The sequence below is a fragment of the Passer montanus genome, unplaced genomic scaffold (genome assembly GCF_014805655.1).
Source record: "Passer montanus isolate IOZ18808 unplaced genomic scaffold, ASM1480565v1 scaffold27, whole genome shotgun sequence".
Classification (NCBI taxonomy): Eukaryota; Metazoa; Chordata; class Aves; order Passeriformes; family Passeridae; genus Passer; species Passer montanus.
In genome coordinates this window covers 12,516,605-12,539,108 of record NW_024367372.1, presented here as the reverse complement: position 1 = coordinate 12,539,108, position 22,504 = coordinate 12,516,605, and the positions used below count along the sequence as shown (strand labels likewise).

Sequence of the window (22,504 nt, the reverse complement as noted above, 5' to 3'; positions counted from 1 at the left end):
TGTTAAGTGCAGCTGTCCAGAAGCAGATAATGCAACAAAAATTTTCACGGATTTAAATTGTGGAATGTAAACACTATTTTACAAGCGCTTTATGAAGTAGAATTGTGCTCCAAACTTATGTTTTTGGATAAAAAATCAATTTTTTATTCTTCCCCTATTGTTTTTTCTTTCTCTGTCTCTGGTCACAAAGGATCAGAAAACGTTGGTCCTCAGGCACATTTCCTGTTGAAAACATTATCAAAACTGACAAATCTATATGCATGTTTTTGGCTTCAGTGAAATAATATATTTTAATGAAAATGTATTTTGTTGAAACATTCGTGATAGTTCCTCATGTGAGATTCTTTTCATCTGCCATTTCCAATTTTTTCAAACCAACTTCACATCATCACATGGTACATTGGTGAGTTTATGGAGTCCTAGATGAGATCCATCAAAACTATTTCACCTAAGATATGAGAACAGCTTTTAGGAATGAAAGACTAGGGAATTAATTTGCTGCCATACCAAATAGATCATACTTACTGTTTGACAAATGTGTTAAGTTTTGAACACTGCAGCATTAGACTGGGATGAAAAATTAAAGTAGGCCTTGGGGCAAGGTTAATAAAGACACCAATAACCTTTTGCTAGTAGGTGCATTACTCCATTTAATATGAGTCCTGAAGGTGATCATCTGTTCCTCTTTGCCCACTGGAGTGAGAATATCATGATGGTCACCATCTGGATAGTTTTCCAGCAATGAGCAATTTTATAATAAAAGCAGGAATATTTCCTTATAAACATGCATTTGGGCTACCAGTGACTTTTGACTGCCTTGAAGTTCTACACGACTCAGAAGCTCACATTGGTTAAAAACCTGGAATTCCGCATCTTTTCTTCTTCCTTGTGTTCTGTGGGGGAGTCCTGTCTGCCCATGTACAGGCAATCAAAGATTTTGCTTTTTAATTTGCCATGTGTGTCCTCATTAACTTTTACTCTAACAGCTACAATTAGTTGTAATACTATGGTTGGATGTTTCCTACATTAGAATTCAGGACTCCACAGGCAGGAAATTCTTGGCTACAGTTTTCCATTTCTAGAACTTCTGAGATGAAATTATCAATAGAAATAGGTCCATACAAGATTAATTCATGCAGACAGTCATTTAGATAAGACTGGATGGTATGACAAACCCAAACAGGAATTTGGATGGATATGTTTTCTACTAAACCTTCTACAGTATCTACAGTATTTCATTTATGGGTTTTATTACTAAAAATAGTTTTATTTTTAAAATTATTTAATAATAAAATTTGTATTTACCTATGTGTGTGCAAGCAAGGACAATTTTTTTTTCCTTTTTTTTGCCACAAGATGCAAACACATTTGTTTCTGGGCTCACAAGTTTGTTAGTTTTCACAGATGAGGTAGTCTTGATGAAGTTGTGCAGTGTCAAATTTTCAGAATAACTTCCTTCTATTACAGTTCAGTAACTGTTAAATACAGGAATGAAGATAACATTTTCTAGGTAGTCTCCACACCTGAACTTTGGCACTTCTACAGCCATTTATGGAGAAGTGTGAGGAGCTGAGCAGGGTGTGTCGTACAGCACAGTGCCTGGCAGGAAGACTGGAAGCTTTGAATTCATGGCCTCACCTGAGGCATTAATGCTATTGATCTTGTAGCTATTTCAGCTCTGCTCCTGGAGTACAGCAGTCACTCTAGTGATTATGTCTTGTAGTAGGTTCTCTCTCTTGACCTGTTACTAGGAAAAAATCTGTTTTGCCTGAGCTTTTTTCCCCCAAAACCCATCTATTTTCCATTATTTGTTCTCTTTTCTCTCCCTCCCTCTTACATGCCTCTGAAGTAATTTCACTCTGTAGTAACTCACAAGTAAAAAAGTCTTGAACCATGAAGCTGGGAATAGTGCTTTTATAAGAATACATGAACATTAATTTTCCCAGTAACCAAGTGCTATACAACTCAGTTTGCCAGGTATGTAACAGAGATGCCATCAAACAAGTCAGCAGTCACAGACAACTTTGAGGAAAGAGTGTGTGCATGTGTATGTGGACAAAGTGAGAAGAAAACAAGTTCCACATTTATTTATTTATTTGTTTATTCCGGAGAGAGTTTCCTGCTGGCTTAGCTCCCTCTCCTGGCAGTCAGGAATTGGGCTGTATCAGAGTCCTGTTGAACCTGTACACTACCCAAATTTCCAAAGACAAAGCTCTTGTTCACTATAATAGTATGCTTTTTAGAAAGGAATTTCCTGAAGCCTACATCCTTCTGGGCAATGTGTCTGCATAATAATTTGCTGGAATGTAGCTAGAAGGGGAAAAAGGCTTGGAGGACCAGAGGATTACAGAAGGACCAGAAGGAGAAGGATGGCAAATGCTGTCTTTACACCCATTGTTGCAAGATGTACCACTCTCTATATTTTCTCCTGTCTCCACCAAGGAAGATCCAAATCAATTTCACTTGCATCCTCAGGCTGCCTGATCTGAGGTTTTGAGAATAATTATAAATGCAAATTGAGAAGTAAAACCAGAAACATCCTGATCAGAGTAGAAAAAAGCACAAGAGTTTAGATGTGTACATTTGCTGAATCATTTTGCTAACATTATTGCAAGGACAGTAACACCTTTCTGCCATAATCCCTTCATATAGACTTCATTTGTCTGTAACAGTGTACAGAGACACTATAAGGTTTCCTTCCTATACTAGCTACTCCTCATTATCCTGTCATCAATACCCAGTTTAGAAAAGGGCACCAAGGATGTTTTCTTCCTCTCTATCTCTTTTTCTTCACCTCTTTTTCTTCCTCCCTACCTCTTCTTCTTACATAATACACACTCATAGCTATGAAGCAGCAGTACAGCAGGCATGCAAAAAGGCTTCCTGTAAAAGCGTTTTGATTCCTTTGGGTCATTTTCCCTATGCCTTTGATGCAGAGATTATAGACTCTTATTAAAATATGAGCACAAAGTTCAAACCCAAGTAACTCATAGAGAAATATATACAGCAAACTATCACCCAAGGCTCATGATCACTTAAAAAGAAAAAAAACAACAAAAAAAAACCACCAAAACACCAGGAAATTAATTAATGTGTGCACTCACAGATATGAACTTTACTTGTGTGGAAAAAATGCATATATCAGGTGTTATTCTGCAATTTTTCTTGTTATCAGTTGATAGATACACAGGGATATTTTTCTTAACAAGGAACTCTGTACCAGATTTCATATGAAAGGAATTAGATTTGTTTTCTGTTTGTCATTCAATTCCAGACATAATAGCCTTCTACTTACTGTGTATTATAATTATGTAGAGTAAGATTATATGACTTGATTATAACCCTGGTCTGCAGTACAGCCAAGAAAATTTATACCAAATGGTTTAGTGCTAAATAAAAGTCACTGACTGGTAATAGTGAAAAGAGTAAGTATGACCATTTGCTTTTGGTTTTGCTTGACTTCCAATTTATGTTGCATGGCACTCAGGTCTGGATAAACGGATGAACTGCTGGGAAAAGTGATGCTAACTGGTTAGACTATCAGAGAAAAAAAAGGCCTTGGATTCCTTTGACCTATTTTTTATTATTTTCAGTATCTCTTGAAGGAAGGAATAGCCAAGTATTCTTAGTTTTATTATCTCTGAAAAAATTATAACCTTAATGTAAACCATGATTAGGCTAATGAAGACAGACAACTTGGCTTTAGGAGCACTTCAAAACTCTGTGCTTATAACATAGGGTTGCAAGCATTCCTATGCAGGCTTGGTTCCACATGTTATCTTCTCCCTTTATTCTCTGTTATCTTCCGTGAATATCACTAGGTTCTCAGGTAGCCACAGGGACCTTCACTTCTGTTTGGAAGACTGCAGAATGAAAAATGGGAAAGATGATTCTGAGGGCAGCTTTGGAGATTCTTTAGACAGCATAGGCAGAGCCACTGAGGCAGTCAGTGAGATAGGAAAAAGTTCCACAAGCAGACTACTAGTGAGGTGATTTTTTTTTCCCTTAGATGACACAAATATATAATTGAACATCACTTTCAGTAATATATTAATTATTTCATGGCTATGCAGTGTGACAAAAGCTGGAAGTTGTATGGAAGATTCTGACCAGTAAAGGTACAACTAATAAAAAATTTTCACCTTTCCAACTTGTTTCAACCTTTAAAATATCTTTAATTGAAATACCTTATATTTTATCCAGTACATAAAGCCAAAATTTTTCTTTTCCAGATAGCATCAGTTATGCCAAAAGGGAATTTAAACCAGACAGGTTTGACAAAAGACAGTGAGATAAAAATGTTGATCAGAAATGCATTGTAAGTTATGAAAACAAATATTTCCATTGATTGCAGGAACTACTAAGCCAAATTTTCAGACTTGGCCACCTGAAGCATGTCATATTTTCTCATCTATTTCAATGCTGTTTTCTTAATTCATTGTATCATTCTTTAAATTCTAATGAGATTTAATATCCTGGCTGCAGTAAGGCAGGAAATGTCTTACACACTTGGAAGATCCAACTTGTGTCTAAGGAAGATATAGTGAGAAATAATAGAAATCAAGTGTAAAAAATTACCAAACTGTTGATGGACAGATGTGTTATTATTGAATAATTTTCTTGATGATTTCTTAAATTTTAAATTAATTGTGACACTTGCCTTTTTCTCTACCTAGACTGGTTTATAGAACTTTGTGACTTAAAATAAGCCAAATTACTGCCACCTATAGCTTGTCAGTCAACTCCCAAGATTCACAACCACAGTAGCTCAGAAATGTTTTTAATTCCTTCACTTTCAAATTACTACTTGTGAAAAAAAATCAGTAAATTTTCAGAGACATTCAATTCAATATTTGCAGTCATACTGAAAAGAGAGCTTGCTTTAGGAAGCCAGCATGCCAGAAATGGTGGGGAGAGGAGAAGGTGAGTGACTCTACCTGCCTTCAGTTTTGGCATTTTACTGAAGAAAAAAACTGCTTACACTTTTCTAGCATTTTGGAGTTTACACACATTGGTTTTCCTTCACAAAGTTTCATTTTTTTTAATTGAGCGAGTTTCCAACTCTTCAATCTTTTTTAATGTATTTGGGGTAGAGATTTCTGTCACACAGAACTCACTTTTGCATTAAGATCCCTGAGATATGCCGAAAAGCACAGCAACTATGATCCCTATTTTAAGTTAGTATTAAGCACTTGTAAAAGACTAGTGAAGTAAAACCCTTCCAAAAAGTTATTTAAATACCTTCAGTTTTATCCTTACTTCCTCATTCTTTATCTCTGCCACACCACAGTCAACCGTGAAGTCATAAATATCTAGTTAGATATCTCTTTGTGTTCTTGCTTAGTACAATCAAGAGTAGTCCCAAATACATATAATCTGTACTGGATTTTTTGTACCACTTTATTAAGGATTGATATCTATCTAGAGTTTAGGATACTGCCATGAATAAGAGGACTACCTTTCTTTCCATCATGAGAGAAGAAAACATTAGGAAAGTTTTAACAGATTTCTAGTAGCAAAATCCGTTAAAGAGACGCCAGAATCTGTTTAAGTAACTGTCTAATCAAAGCTCTTTTTTTTGTAATATCTAACGAGAAATGCTGTGTGCTTGACCTAATTTGTTTGAACCATTACTGAAATCTTTAATTCAGGTGCCATATCTACTTAGGTGAGAGGCACACTGGACAGACTACTAGAATGAGGTGAATGCATAAATCAGTTCTAATATGGCAGTCCCTTCTTAGGAGATTCCCAGCAAACCAGAAGCTGCAGCTGCATGTACTCAGCTGGGCCTTCTATTATACCCAGGAGTGAAATAAAGGTTAATCAGCAACTGAGCTTACAATTGGAAGCGAGCTTAGTACAGGGTATTGGATCTGTTAGGAGGTACAGGCTGTCTCTCTCTGAGGATGACGGGAAAGTGAGAGAAGAGCTATTATTACTCTGTGTGGTCCCGAGCATCTCAGAGGATGCTCTGCATATCCATTCTTACTTTAAAAGAGAGTGTCATGACAGATCAGAGCACTATGATCTAGATGGGAGCCAGGCCGTATTAAAGGCGGATAAACTGTCACACTTAGGCTCATGGTAGAATGTAATCCTGTTAAGAGTTTCTCTACAGTATCACGTCACCTGGCATAATTGAAAAGAAATCAGTCTTGACTGAAATATGCCTGTGAGATAGAAAACCATGAACAGTGGGGTACCTAATCTTACTGTTTCTATAAAAGGACAATATATTATAAGCTATATTGCAGTATTACGTTTACATATCTTTAAAATTTGAGCTCATAATGATAAAAAGGATGTTTCAGGGTCTCCTTTTTTTATCTCCAGCTGTTTGAACCTTGAGGCTGATACCTGATGATGCTCTAAACAAATACAGTATTCTGCAAGTGCAAGGTTGAAGGGTTATAACAGTTTGACTTCTAAGGATGCTTTCTACACTACTAGTCCATAGAATTCCCAAACGTAGCACCAGGGACATGTTATAAACTGCACAGCTGTATCAGAAGAACAAGGTTTTATGTATGACCAAAGTAAGTTTCTTTCTGAATGACCTGAATGTTCTTAATTTGTTTAAAGAAATATTAATATAATAATAAAAATAAAGAATATATAATAAAAAAAAAAAACTACCTTTTTGAAACAGGATTTTTGATTCACTAAAATTCTATTTTCTTGAAATCCTAGCCTGAGCTTTGATCTGGATAAACAAAACCTGAAAAATTATTGTGCTTATGTCACTGCAATTTAAGACCCTGAGATCTGCAGATGCTTTGTACTTGCCAAAGCTGATATCCTTCATTAAGTCCAAATGCATATGGGGGGCAAGGGAGGGCGACAGTCATTGGAAACAACATATAACAAGACAAAATAACATCAAATAACACAGTCCCTTTCATTGCATACTTTAGAGAGTGGGAATGTTTGGTTAGAGATCTGAATAATAAATAGTAGCTGGAAACATAAAAAGTATGCTTACAAGCTGAAAATACACATTAAGAAACTCAGCTATACTAAAGTTAACATGCTTGTTTATGTAGCCATTCACAGATAACTGTGTAGCAAAATTAAAAGCCATATCTAACCTTTATGGTTTCAAAGGAAGTGCTCTGCAAAACTGCCGTAGTTTGAGATGATCTCCTAAAATAATAACTTAGCAGATGTGAGCCTGTTTCATTTAGTGGAAAGCAAGTTGTGGAATCTATTGACAGCACAATTCACATCAGAACCAACATCAATATGATAGTTTTAGCAAGTACATGTCTTACAGCACAGAATCTTAGATTCATGGACTACCATACTTGTTTAAAAGACTCTCCTCATAAGTCTCTAATTCACTAGAGTGAGGCAAAATAATCTGGCATTGTGTATTAATTTGGACAATATATGTAATGGTATTACAGAAATAGAAGCAGAATATTCCAGAGTCTGGTAGAAAATGAAAAAAACGCAAGAGTGTAATTAAATAATACAGCCCAGAGTCTACTCTGTCAGGCATCAGTGAATAATAGTCATTGAAGTCAGTGGTTCTGCAAAAGAAAAATAATTACCTGAGCAAAAATTTCCAGTTAAATGGTTTAGATTTTTGGGTTGTTTTTGGTTCTAAAGTTTTAAACAGACTGTGAGAGGACAAAGACTGGAGGTATAGTATGCAAATGAAAGTAATAGATCTAGCCTTCACTGAAGTCACTGAAAGTCCTTCAGTCATTGCAATGACTTTGTATCAAATCTATTTCAAGACTATTTAGCAGTAATATTAAGCTAATGTTTAATATTAATGCCTTTTTTCCCTTCTTTTTTTTTTTTCTTCCCTGAAATCTATAAAGAGATTATAAGCCTTAGAAGAGTCTTCTAATGGGCTTGATCTTCCCTATTAAACGTTTCATGCTATTCAGCTTTTTGTTTTCTCTTTCATTTTACAGGCAGACCAGATCTGGCAGATAGTGAATATGAGGACTTTGCTGACTTCAGAAAGCTGACAGAAGCCAACAGACTTCAGTGAAATACACCTCCAAGCACAGACTTTTGGTAGCTTTAAAGTAACCTGTGGTTCATTTGCAAAGACATGGCTACTGGTTCTTTCAGCACACATGGAGGAAGACAACAAACATTGTAATCCTGGCTCATAAAGACTGTGTTTTCCTTATCAGAATAGGAGGCAGACCAATTATAAAAAGATTATTTTATGCTTAGCCTCCAGGACTTTAACTCTGGCCTGAACACTGGACAAAAATAGAAGCCAATTTTAATGACCTGAGATTTTGTTACCTGTGCGCTATTATTGTTATCAGTTCTTAAACACTTTGGTACTTTATTTCTTTAAATTAGACATGGGTTTGTGGACTAAAATGTGGCCCACAGATTGGGCTCTTCTCATGAAATCATGGCTTATCTTTTCCCTGGGGCTCTACATACAGGTCTCCAAAACTTTGGCCTGCCCAAAAGTTTGCCGCTGTGACCGAAACTTTGTCTACTGTAATGAACGAAGTTTGACCTCAGTGCCTCTTGGGATACCGGAGGGTGTAACCGTCCTCTACCTCCATAATAACCAAATTAATAATGCTGGATTTCCTGCAGAGTTGCACAATGTCCAGTCTGTGCACACAGTCTACCTGTATGGCAATCAATTGGATGAATTCCCCATGAACCTGCCCAAGAATGTCAGGGTTCTCCACCTGCAGGAAAACAACATTCAGACCATTTCACGTGCTGCTCTTGCTCAGCTTTTGAAGCTGGAAGAACTGCACTTGGATGACAACTCCATCTCCACTGTTGGCGTTGAGGATGGGGCATTCCAGGAAGCCATCAGCCTCAAGCTTCTGTTCTTGTCCAAGAATCACTTAAGCAGTGTGCCAGTAGGCCTTCCGCTGGACTTACAAGAACTTCGTGTAGACGAAAACCGAATTGCTGTCATTTCAGACCTGGCCTTCCAGAATCTTACAAGTCTGGAGCGTCTGATCTTGGATGGCAATCTCCTCACTAATAAAGGCATAGCTGAAGGCACTTTCAGTCACCTCTCTAAGCTCAAGGAATTCTCAATAGTTCGGAATTCACTGACTTACCCTCCTCCCGATCTTCCAGGTACACATCTGCTAAGACTTTACTTGCAGGACAACCAGATAACCCATATACCACTTACAGCCTTTTCAAACCTCCACAAACTGGAACGTCTTGATATTTCCAACAATCAGCTTCGGATGTTGACAAAGGGAGTATTTGATAATCTCCATAACCTGAGACAACTCACTGTAAGGAATAATCCCTGGTTATGTGACTGCAGCATTAAGTGGGTCACTGAATGGCTCAAATTTATTCCTGCTTCCATCAATGTACGTGGTTTTATGTGCCAGGGACCAGAGCAGGTCCGAGGTATGGCAGTCAGGGAGCTCAATATGAATATGTTGTCATGCCCCACCACCACCCCTGGTCTGCCACTTATCATCACCCCAGTCCCAGCTACAACCATGCCGACTACATTAGTTCCCAGCCCATCATTTCCTCCCTCAAGTAATAAATATAATCCTCTCACTCCCATCATAGCCACACTCCCCACTGTGCCTGACAGGGAGGACAGAGAAAGGGTGACACCTCCTTTGTCTGAATGGATTCAGCTCTCCATCCATTTTGTGAATGACACTTGCATCCAAGTCAACTGGATGTCACTTTTTACCGTGATGGCATACAAACTCACATGGGTTAAAATGGGCCATAGTCTGGTAGGAGGAATAGTTCATGAACGAATAATTAGTGGGGAAAAGCAGCAATCAAGCTTGGTAAATCTGGAGCCCAAATCCACTTACCGGATTTGTTTGGTTCCACTGGATACTTATAACAACTACCGGACTGGAGAAGATACTGTCTGTTCAGAAGCCACCACCAAGGCTTCCTTTTTCAATGGCAGCAACATCCCTTCCAGCCATGAGCAGACGACTTCTCAGAATCTGGGCTCCCCATTTCTGCTGGCAGGGTTGATTGGGGGTGCAGTGATATTTGTCCTCGTGGTCTTGCTCAGCATTTTTTGCTGGCACATGCACAAAAAAGGTCGTTACACTTCCCAGAAGTGGAAATATAACCGGGGCCGTCGGAAAGACGACTACTGTGAGGCAGGGACCAAGAAGGACAACTCCATCCTGGAGATGACGGAAACCAGCTTCCAGATTGTCTCCTTAAATAATGATCAGCTCCTTAAAGGAGATTTCAGACTGCAGCCCATTTATACCCCAAACGGGGGCATTAACTACACAGACTGCCACATCCCGAACAACATGCGATACTGCAACAGCAACGTCTCAGACCTGGAGCACTGTCATACGTGATAGTGAGGGACCATGGGGGTCTCTAGGACAAGGAGAAAAAACTCTAGAAAAAATAAGCCCCCCAAGAATAAAGAAAAAAATTACATTTGATAAATGTTATACAGATGCATTTATGCATTTGAATACTCTGTAATTTATACGGTGTACTATATAATGGGATTTAAAAAAAAAGTGCTATCTTTTCTATTTCAAGTTAATTGCAAATGGTTTTGTAACTCTTTGCTTTTTAAATCTTTAAAAACTATTGCTAAGTACTGTACAGGGTTGTACAATAAGAACCCAATGTCATGGCAAAGGAAAGAATGACTCATTCTTCAAACATTAACCACTTTGCTGTCGAAGCAGTCTGAGGGATGTTAAGTTTCTAGGTGTCCTGGAATACAGGAAAATAAGTGCATATTTAAACAGGGTCACTAGGAACAGACAAAGACAATTCAGATAAAATGGGCACAATCCTTCTGACATGAACCCAGCAGTTGCTGTTGAGCTTCAAACAATTGGAAATACATCCCTTCTTCTTTGTCAGGTCTGCACTTCTCACCTCCAACTGAAAGCTGGAGTACTGAGAGCTGCCAAAAAAGCTACTCTCTTGTTTGATTAGTTTTCTTTCAATCTACTTGCAATAGGAAACATGGAAAGAACTCCGTGTCAAACTCAAAGTGACCTTGATTCCTATTTGCAAAAGTTGCTCTGAAAATATCCCCAATACTACATACTTTATCTCAGAAACTGTTTGTGCTTTTCATTAGGATTAAGAAGCCTTAGGCGTTCACTGACCCTTCTCAGTGAGAGGTGAAGGTTATGTAAGAATATGTAACAGAGAGCTGTCTTTAAGTTGCACCTCTTAATAGAGCATCATTTGTTATCATAGCATGTTCAGGTAAAGACAGAATGAGGGAAATTCTGAGTGCTCCCAGCTCTGCAGTATTCATGTACGTGTTCATGTTAATTTGAAATCAAAAAGTGTGTATTGCTGAAAACATGGTGCAAAATATAATGGCAATAGAAAGATTTTGCTAATAATTTGTATGGTTCAAGCCTTGTTTGATCTAAGGGCCTGAGTTATGTTCAGTGTGGAGAAATAGGGGAAAGAAAGACAAAAGAGAAAACAAACAATAAATACATTGTAAAAAATTATTTAGTATTGGGAAGACCTTGAGGGCTTTTATAAACTGAAATATCTTCAGTGGGGAAAATCATGTACAAATCTTTGTGGGTTTTGTTTGTTGTTTGTTTTGCTTTTTTTCCTTCCCAATTAAAATATACAGAGACTGACATTAGCTAAGCATTTGATTGACTGGGAAATTTTGAGAACACAGGTACACAGTGTCCCTCTGAATTACCCTTCTTTTACCTTAAGCATTTTGAAGTTTTCCGTAATGATTTCTGCTTCACAAGCAGTAGCTGGGATTAGAATTTGCTTTTTTATACCCTCAGATTCTTCACAGTCCTTGAGCTTTACGTGCACTATGCAAAATATCATGCTTGTATTAAAACCATAATGCAGCTCTCAAAATTAGGTAATATTGCAGCCACTCTGCTAACTCAGTGACTGCCAAGAACTGTGGTGCAATCTCATTATTTAGGGGTTTTCAATTTACTTTTTAATGTAGCTAATTTTCTCCTGAGTTTGGGGCCAAGCTAAAACTACATCACAAAGAAAAAAAAAAAAAAGAAAAAAAAAAAAGAGACAAAACTTCCCTGTGGTAGTAGGGAACCAAAGAGAGAAAGTTTTACAGTGATCACCTAGGGATAGACAGAAAGTTACTCCATGTGGATTAGAAGATTAGAAGTAAAGGCTGAAGCACTTTCATAGTGGAATGCTTAGACTTTCCGCTTTATGAAGCTCCTTTTGCTGGGAGAGAAGGTTTTAATCCTTTCCTTCACTCATTTCACTCAACCCATTCTTGAAACTCAGCAGTCTATGAGCATGTATTTTCTGTAATTCAGATCACATGATAACACTAATTTTCTGCAATGACAAAACAAACCCAGTTATGATTGATGGCAAAGTATGACCATTTTGTAAGGAACCACATCCTGCCACCAACACCTTTTAAAAAAATCACATTTTGAAATTACAGTCTAATTTCTATATATTTGCTATTTTCTCCAGCTATAGCAGGTATTCTAAGCAACCTTGTGGCTACTGTAATAGTTAAGTCACTACAATGTTGGATTAAAAGTTTACCATATGATTTCAAATAGCATAATTCTAGGTAGAAAAGTCTATGCAAAGTGGATGGTTTTTTTCTGTCATCTATTTACTGTCATCTAAAGGTTTATACTTTTGGGCTTTGGTTTTGGTGGTTTCTTTTTTGTTGTTGTTTGTTTTGTTTTGTTTAACATATTTTAGATGCCACAGCTCAAAGGACAAGCAGCAAACAGTTGTGCTTCTGCACACTTCTGTTGAATGCTGGAGTTCGCTTGAAGTTAAGCAGAGCCAGTGATTCCCATTGGGTGTGGACATAGTATTTAATTTCAATGAAATAACTGGTTGTACATTTGGTTTCAAAAGGCCTCCTTTGAAAATACAAACTGAATAGTATTTACTGATGCAGGAGGAATCTCCAGTTCTAGACCTCAGTATACTACAGGCACCTTATTTGTGGCAATTGACTTATTCAGGGAGTTTGGCCTGTACTGCAGGTGAATGATCCAGAAGCCCAACCTGATGACAACAAATCTGGTTACTTATAGATAGGGTGATAACAGAAGGCATTCACAAACCGTTCATTTCGATCTTGAATGATAAAACATATATATGTATGTTTATATATATATGTAGACTATGACTCGCTTACCTAGATCAAAAATCACAATGATATTAAAGATATCATACTTTATGTTTCTCTTCAATATGAAAAAAAATCAATTTGTATGGGATACTGACAAAAGTTTCTTTACTATGAAGGCTCTTCTGAGAAAACATAGCTAGCACCTTGTACTGAAATTTGTGGATAGAGCTGGGAATATTATCTAAAAAATTCAGAGTTGTAGTCAACTGAAAGGTCATATCTGGAATTGGAAGAATTTTCTCCCTATTTAATTGTTCCTTAGCTCCAAAAGAGTTAATGTATTTGAACCCACAATTGAAATTGAGATTTCTAAAAGTGTCAATGACACAAACATCTGAGATTTCATTTCAGTTCCCACCTAGATAAGCCCTTAGTGAGCAAATTTCACTAGGTCAAGTATGTAGAAAAAGTCAGAGTTAAAAATGGACAGTGATCTTTTGGCAATAAAAAGTTTAAGACTCATAGCTGTTTCCTTGGGCTTTGTAAAACTGGGGAGATCTTCGCTTTGGATAGATATCTGACTACATATAATAACTAAAGGCTATAGAGCAGAAGTGCCAAATATGTACACGTGCAACTCATTCAAAATGTTCACTTTTAAGTCCTGATTTGGTCAAGTTCATTGGATCTAGGGACAATTTTTTTTTCAGACAAAATCTCACCCATCTTCCATTGTATACTGCTAATAGTTGACATAGACATGCAGAAAGATTGGTGAGTAGAATAAAAGAAGCATTTTAGTGAAATTTTGTTAAAGAAGTATCACGACACTGCTGTTCCCAGTACTTGGCTTCCTTCTGAAGACGTATGTATTTACAAACAGGTCCTTATTTTCATGGATTGTGTCACTTTAATAAGTGCTACTTGCATGTGGCTTGCTGGCAGAAACAAACACCTGATTAATGCATGGACTTTGTGTTAACAGGTTCTTATTGGAACATTATTACCGAATTTCTTTATAAGAATATTTAGGGAATAAGCTACTTTGATCTGAAAAGATACTCGCAGTTTTCCATGTAACCCAATAAAGGACTACAGTGAATATCATGTAAAACAGAAAAATGAAGTAGCATATGATATTTGCTAGTAGAGTAGTTCAACTATATTTTTCTCTGAACAATTTTCTTTTTTTCATGAGAACAAGTTTCCCCCTCTGAAAAAATTATTGATTTCAATTTTGCAAACAGAAAAACTTTATGCATATTGATAATATTGTTTTAAGGGTCTACATAAGGCACTTTATTAATGGCATTGAAGTAAAAGTTCAGTCTCAGCTTTTGACAGTAAAGTGGTTAATTCCCATTGAATTCTACATTTATAGTACTTCTTCACTTTAAATTTAACATGGAGATATTAAAGTTTTTTTCTTTAGAACATGAGAATAATGGTTTTACACATGACTTATCTTTACAGCTCAGTGGAAAAACAAAACAGAAGTGAGTGCCAAAACCAAAAGTTACTGGCTCTGAACCTCATCAAATCCTGCCTGATGCTCTCTTCTAAACACAGAGATAATCCTAGGAAGCTGATGATCACTCCTTCCCTGAACTCTATTGAACAGGGCACTCTGTATCCCAGATGATACTACAGGCAATATTGAAGCATTTGGCATTAAACTTTTGTACAGCAGAGAATGTTTTATTCTTTAAAAGGACGCTGGCTAGTAGTCCATACGGAAAACTAGCACAGAAGAGATTTGGCAACCTTTTATTACACTGGGGCTCTGTGGAAATGTGCCTCATGAGAGCTGAATTGTGATCCTCCCAGAAACAGATAAGCTACTAAACAAATTGTTATCATGAGTTGATCCCAAATATCTGAAGATGATCTTTCATAAAATTGATTTAAACTGAGATATGCACACTTGATTCTGTTCTGTGTTTGGTATACTTTCTATCTTTAACATGGAAAAGTAGATGGTTTGAAGTCTGCGTTACCTGTTTTCTGCAATCTGCCATGTTGCACGCATTGTTAACTTCAAAACCTCACTATACACTATATATTATCTTGTTGACATATTCAGTAAAGAGTTATTTAAAAAATACAACAACTTTGCTGTATTTATATTAGCAAGTTAATTAAAATAAGGATGTGGGTGTCTGAAAGGGAAAAAAAATATCCATCTTTTGTACTTTCATTCATGGAGACATTTTCAGATGTTCTGCAGAGACTTCTGTCTGTTCAATCCTATCTTCAGTTTCTAAAAGAAAAATATTATTTGTCTCTCAAAGAGTTAAATAATTTTTTACCTCAGTTTCTCAGATTTAATCTTATCTTTAAAAAGTTATCTCTTCCTAATATGCATATAGAAAAACAATGTAAAATAAGAACAGACTGTACTCCAGTGTTTGCAATTAATAGATACACTTAAGGAGCTACACATGCCAATAACAAATATATATATGTGGAAGCCATGACTCATTATATGCACAGACAGTTGATAAATGCATTTGACATTTATGACATGACAATCAAGAATCTGACTTCTAATGATTGTTATCTATTTAATCTGTTTCCTTGACATGAAATATGACTTTTTTTCCAATTCTCCCTTCAAAATTGTTCTTGAATTTTCAGAATGCACAACATTCATACATAAGCCTTAATAAATTTTTGTATAAAGCAAATCTTATACATAACATATATGGTAATATATACTATATATAAAGAGATGGTTTAGCTGTTTAGAAATAGAAATTGCCCCTCTTCTACTTCCATATACAAGAGCTAATTTTTTGCTTTACTATAAAGTGAGATGCTGAGTGCTGTGTTATTTCAAAGCTTAGAAATTTAATATTGCTGAGTGTCACAGTTCCTCAACAAATTGTCTTACTCTCTTTCTTAGTCCTGAGTATCATGTAAAACTCCCTAGGGCCGGTGTGCTCCACACCTAACCCTGCCTCTTTACCCTTGTCATATGCCTCCCCTCATTTGATGTTTCTACTGAAGCACATTAGACCCTGATAACTAAAACTACTTGCCTTACCACAGGAGGGTGGAAAAAAGAGATAATGAGGATGACAAACACCTGCCATCAGTTATGTATTTCTGACAATGAGGGAATCATCATTTTCAATTGATAGTATTTTCTGTCAAAAAAGGAGTCTACAACCACTGACTTCATCAGGTGATCTTTTAATAACCCAAAATTATTTATTTTAGCAAAGATAAAACTTTATTTTTAATACTTCTAAACTCAGTTTTCTGGAATTTTTCATTCATGTGCAATTGTGTATAAATTTCTTGTGTATAGAGGATTTAACTACAAAGATCTCTCAAAGAAAGCACATGGACAAGTATTTTTCATTATTGTTCAGTCAAAATTTTTAATATTCCACTTAAAAAAGAGTTCTTCCATTGAAGAAGCTTTATGGTACCATGTGGAGAAACTGCATTCCACCATTAAAGTAGGTAACAAATATTTTAGTTCTACTTGAAATGCCACCGTCAACAAAGGCTGGAGCAAAATTACTAAAGTACTTCCATTACACAGAGAGAGACTTGGTGAATTTTTTACCAATAATTGCCATTCCTGAAAAAAATTAGCACATTTTTATGGTGAAATCCTGATGCCACTGCCTCTCAACTATAAATCACAATCATATATAAAACAAGGATTATTAAAAATATGCAATATGACACATTGAATAGCACATCACACTATGTATTCCCAAATGAAATACATCAACTGAATAAGGCAGTAGGCCCATGCCTCTTTTATGAAAAGCTGGGAAAGCTGTGAAAAAGACTGTGCAGAAAATAAGGGGGGAGCTAATATGTTCTGAGCAACACTGGCCAATATAAAGCCATGGAAGAGAAGGACATTTAAAGCCACAAATGGGCCTTTGGGCATAGCAAGAATATTCTTTTTTCACATAAACACATGCTTTTTTTGATTATAGCTTCATATTATGGCTAAATTGTGACCAAAAAATGCATGTATGAATACTCAGAAAGAAAAAAGAAAAGAAGAAAGGAAGAGAGAATGTGATTTGACTAGAAAGTCAAACAATTTAAGCAACGGTTTTATAATCCTGACCTCATATATTTTCACAAACTGCTTTGGGCATTCAAATTATGTATTGGTTAGGAACCAATACATAATTCATTGCTTTCTGACTTACAGTGGAAATGATAGGAATTTCTCACCATTTAGGAAACATGTTAAGAACATTTGAGAGTTGATGTGAAGTCAAGTTCTGCAGTATATGCTGATGTGAACAATGATATTTATTCAAGCAGGGCATTAGCAGGTGTTTGTAAGTGAGGACTGCAGAAGCAAGACATGCACGTTATTTCATTTCCAAGAAAACTCCATACCCGGCAGAAAGCACGCATGAGTTACCAAGAAGAGATGACTTAGAAAAACAAACAAGTACAAACCTAAGTGGAGATATGACATAATATTATAGTTATTTTAATAGTATAGTACAGTTAAGTAATTTAGGCAATTAGAAAAAGGGTTAATTAAAAGTATTGAATCTTTTCATGTTTCCCATCCCTAGGAAGATATATTCAATTTCCAGTTAACAAGAAATACATTTAGACAGATTTTTACTTACATCTTCATTGGAGGTTAGATTTCAAACCAGTGTTTTCTTTTTTTTTAAATTGGTCATGACATGTATTTGAAGTCTTTGCATGAACTGATTTATTTTATCAGCTATGAAGAGTTTGAGGAATAAACTATGTGCAATACTTGCTTTCATGAGAAACAAGTACCAAGTATATGGCTAGCACTTTCTGATTTTGTTTTGGCTTTCCTTTTTATAATTTAACTTTACAAAAATGAAGCAAATTTGAAGTAGAGCAAATTTTAACTATTTTCTGCTGTAATTTCAGCAGTAAGACTGTGTAGTCTTACTATCAGAGGACAAAATTTAAGAATACTAAGTTAAGAAAAATTATCTTAAATAATTTTGATATCAATTTTCAGTTGAATTAATTATTTTTCAACATTTAGTTACAACATTTAGTCGTGGTGAGAATTTGAGCTAGATACATTTTCTAAACTCAGGTTTGTGGTTATAGGAACTTTGGCTTCATAGGTTCTGTTTTACAGATTATTATTAGCAGCTGTACAAAGAGAAGGGAACAAAGGTTTCTTCTTCCTTAAAGTATCAGATTTCTTTCTGTAGAGATTGAGGAGGAAATACAGCTACTTCACAGAGATCTTCCTCAAGAAACAAGGTGGCCAGAACAGAAGGAAAGTACATGCAGTCATGGCATTTCTCTTTGATGACTTCAGAAGCTGGCAGAAGTAGAGCTGAATCATATTGTGAGGGATGCAGCAAATTACAGGTGTTCTGCATTATTATATAGGACATCAGAAAAATTCAGATATTTTCTACATCATTATCATTACTGTTGACTTTCTATGTTTTGGTTTTTTTTTTCCTCTGTGGTCTATATTTCTTTACCTGTGTTTGACAGTTTTTCCTTGTCGTAGGAGCTGCCTTTTAATTCACTCTTCTGCTTCATGAAGATCCTGATTTTTCTACAGGATTTTTGTGTAATGCCCCAAAAGGGCACTTCTGTTATATGTGAGCAAATGCATTTGTGTGTAGCAGCCCAAAGGGAGTTTTCATTGCCACTCATTCTCCTCAGGTCATTAATTTAACTGTTTGAAAAAGTTCTTTCAGAGATGAGCCACACAGCCAGTGTGCCATTACAGGAAAACTTAGAAATTTGGTGGGTAATATTGCTTTAGTGTTTTACTTTGGAGTAATAGTGAATGAACTGATATAAGTAGTGAAGTTCCACTAACAGACTACTCTGAACATCAAAGCTGCTTTAGTATTTGGAGCAGGGGTAGAGACAGAGAGATACATTTGAAAGACAGAAATCCTGCAAATAAAAATGACTTTTAAATAAATATGAGCCAAAATAAAAGAGTTCTGTTCAGACCTAGGATACCAAAAAATTGTGGAAAATATAAAGATGCAAAATTTTCTTCTATTGTTTTCTCTATTTGTGGGATTCAATTAGGGTTGCTGCTTATTTTAAGTGACTAAATTAATACACTGTTAGAAAATCTTTGCCTGGGTTGAGAAAAATTCTTTGTTTCATACATTTCCATTAAAGATTTAAATTTTCTTTTTCAATTTTCTTCCCCGAAGAAACTAGTGTCTGCTGTGTTGCAGTGAATTCAGAAAGCTGCATGCTTGTGAGTTAAAACAACATATCACAGTAGACATTCCTCCACCTTGCTTTAGAAGACAAATTGTTTAGAGAAACATTTCTTCAAGCCCTAATAATCCAGCAAACAGTTGGATCGGGGGAAAATTTAACAATGTTTGAAAGACTGACGTTAATTTGAAGTTGTAAAGAAATTCACTGTCCACTGAATGCTTTCTTTTCATTAATTCTAAAAGATGACATGCACTTATTTCATTTTAGATTTAGACAGCTGATGAAGGATAAGTGAAATAACCATAGCAAATAACAAAATTATGAGTAAAGCACTAACAGCATTAGTTTAGGGCAGACTATATGACTGAAATAACATGAATGTCCTCAAGTTGTAATTTACTGCTTGCTGTAAAATGCAGCTGTATTTTCTAATGAACACTATGACCTTCAGAACTTTTTGATCAGGTATTTCTCATAATTATTCAAAAATTGTGTTTCAGAAGCCATCCTGCAGAAAGATCTTTTAGCCATGCTAAATACTCTGGTGTTTTAACTGCTTCCAGCCCTGACAGATCTTTGGTAATGCTCTGTTGGATTTGCTTGTAGGTTTTTTCCTTTTGTTTTTCTAGCTTGACTACCTTGGCTGGAGCCAATCAGGTGAAGCGTATCCATTTTTCCATGTGCAGGTTTTTCCCAGGGCAGCTGGACAAAATGGAAGAGGTAAATTAGGACAGATCCTTTCAGTCCTCTGATGGTGACCCACAAGGAGCTGGCCATGCAGTGTCCCCTGCCCAGCTGCTACAGGGCTCTCAGCAGGGGCTATGAAGAGGGAGGATGACAGCGGTGTGACGGATGATGGTGCCTGTCACCTCTGCTCAGCAGCACACTCCCTGCCATGTGCTTCTGCAACATTCAGTCTAGCACACCTCCATCAGCAAAAGGCTCTCTTCTGAGTGACCTCTGGTGTGTTTATGAGCCTGTTGAACAAGCTGAATAGTACAGAGGGGACTGGGATCTGCTCTCTGAGTGTCAGATCCACATTTTCCAGGTTCTTTTCACCAGCTACACACACTACATTCCTGAAAAAGTGATAGAAACATAAATTAAACTGACAAAAGCGAAAGCTTTTGTAAGTTATCACAAATTCAAAGTTTATGCTAAAGGCTCTAGTTTTGCATATTATATAAGAATTTATATTAATATTTTTAACATGGTATCCACATCCTTAAAGAGTACTTGGATGCATCTCTTTATGGAAAAGATTAACAAATTGTAAATTGCATAGGAATTTAAAAAGGACTGGAATAATCTGTGGATCCTCTTACAGTCTTCTTCAAAGGGAATTATTCTAAGAGTATCACATATTGAAATGAATCCTGAAGTATATCTTTTTAGCCAAACACCTTATAAAACCACTGTCAGATTAGAATAATTTATGTAGAAGGCCATGTAGGGCAGTTATGATTTCTTCTGTAGATCCACAGATACATTTCTAATCTTCAGTCATTTAGTGCACTGGAAAGACAAATTCTATCACTAAAATGCTGATGATCCTGAGCCTGCATACTTGTTGATTCTTGCTTATAATGGGAAAAAAGATACATCCTCTCCTAACCTGGAGATAAGCACTGGGTAAAAGCTAGGTATTTTTGTTATTTCACAATATGCAGCTCTGCTGAAAACCAGTAAATTTACCTAGAGCCATTTTAGTAGAACATAAGAAGCTGCTTTACCATTTTGAAAGTTTTCCTTAATATATGAACTCCACAGGAACTCAATAACAATATACAAAATTGAATGGAATTATATAATCAAGATATCCATAATTCTGCTTAAAAACATGATAGGTAAAAAAGTAAACAATGATTGTACGTAAAGCCAGGACTTCATTATTAATAAAACTTTAATCAGAAAGCTAGTCAACATCTAATTATAACAAAAAATTAAGAAAATAAAGAGCATAAAGGAAGGATACCACCATTACTAAAAAAGCCCCAAACCAAAGTAAAAAAAAGAAAAAAAGCAAAACAACCCTCAATAACAGTACAGTTAGGAGTGTAACACATTCAAAAAAACCCCCAAACAAAAAAAAAAAAAAAAAAAAAAAAAAAAAAAGCAAAACAATCCTCAATGACAGTACAGTTAGGAGTGTAACATACTTTTCCCAGCTGCTAATGGTTTTGTTGAACCTTTCACTCTCCTTTGGGATCCTTCCACTAGTTATGGTACCATGTAGAAATCACCAGCACTCAAACTATTTCACAGGGAAGATTATGATAAAATTGTTGTTTTCTTCTTCACTTTAGGATTTGCTGGGACAATATTTGTTTCTTTTCATAATGGTCTTTCACACATTGTTTCTCTTCATTGCTATGCAATCCACAGTACATTCAAATTTACTACATATGATGCACGTGTCATACCCCCATACCCCAATTTTCTTCAGGTCTGCATTTCTTTAAGTGCTGATGACCTGTTCATAGCAATGGGATCTCTGGTGCCAGGCTGCGACTCTGCTCTTATTCCACACCAATATTCTTCTGTACTGCTTGCTTTGCTTCCTCTTCCCAACACCAACACACTAGAAGATTCCCTTCTCCACCAACACACCAGCCTTGTAATTCTCTACATTGCTTCATTGCATTAGGTTCACAAATTTTATATGGAACAACTATATGTTCATTTTATGTAGGACAACTACTTTTTACAACTATATGTGAAACTGGTTATACCACAGGAAGACAAGCCATATTGAAACAAATTAAACATGGTAATCCAGTTATGACAGAAAAATATCGTTACAGTTAAACTACGTCAAAACAAAGTTGCAGGTAGATCAAGAAAAATCATAAAAAGAAGACTTGACAAGCCATTGTTCTGAGGCCTCACAAACTCAGTACGGATCCTGTGGCCCATTTGTAGTAATGAAAATAATGTAATACTGAGCTACAGGCTAGGACACATAGAGCACATGTTAAAAATGCTGTAATAAAGCCATTGTACATCCTCTGTACCCTAGTTTAGAGATTAGAACCTACATGATTATAAGAAAGTCTACTAAATATTAGAAAGCATTATCTTAGCTGTAGGAGTATTTACAAATTTGCTTAAAGAGTTTAAAAACACAAAACTCTGGATAAGAAAATGTGGCTTATTTTTTGTTTTCTAGCACTACTGCTCTACTATTTAAGATTTATGGTTTAGTTGAAACAAAACCTTCTGAAAGAGAATGTATTGTGGAAACCCATGACA

General features: G+C 36.1%; 1 protein-coding gene across 6 annotated transcripts in view; it reads left to right on the top strand.

The window, feature by feature from the left end:
• FLRT2 (fibronectin leucine rich transmembrane protein 2) overlaps nt 1–14,546 on the top strand; it is a 62,139-nt gene extending 47,593 nt beyond the window's left edge. For all 6 annotated transcript variants that reach the window (XM_039712634.1, XM_039712635.1, XM_039712633.1 and 3 more), the window contains one exon: nt 7,929–14,546. In XM_039712634.1, the coding sequence (XP_039568568.1) occupies nt 8,337–10,322 (1,986 nt within the window). In that variant the 5' untranslated portion in view covers nt 7,929–8,336 and the 3' untranslated portion in view covers nt 10,323–14,546. The remainder of the gene's footprint in view (nt 1–7,928) is intronic.
• The last annotated feature ends 7,958 nt before the right edge of the window (nt 14,547–22,504 follow it).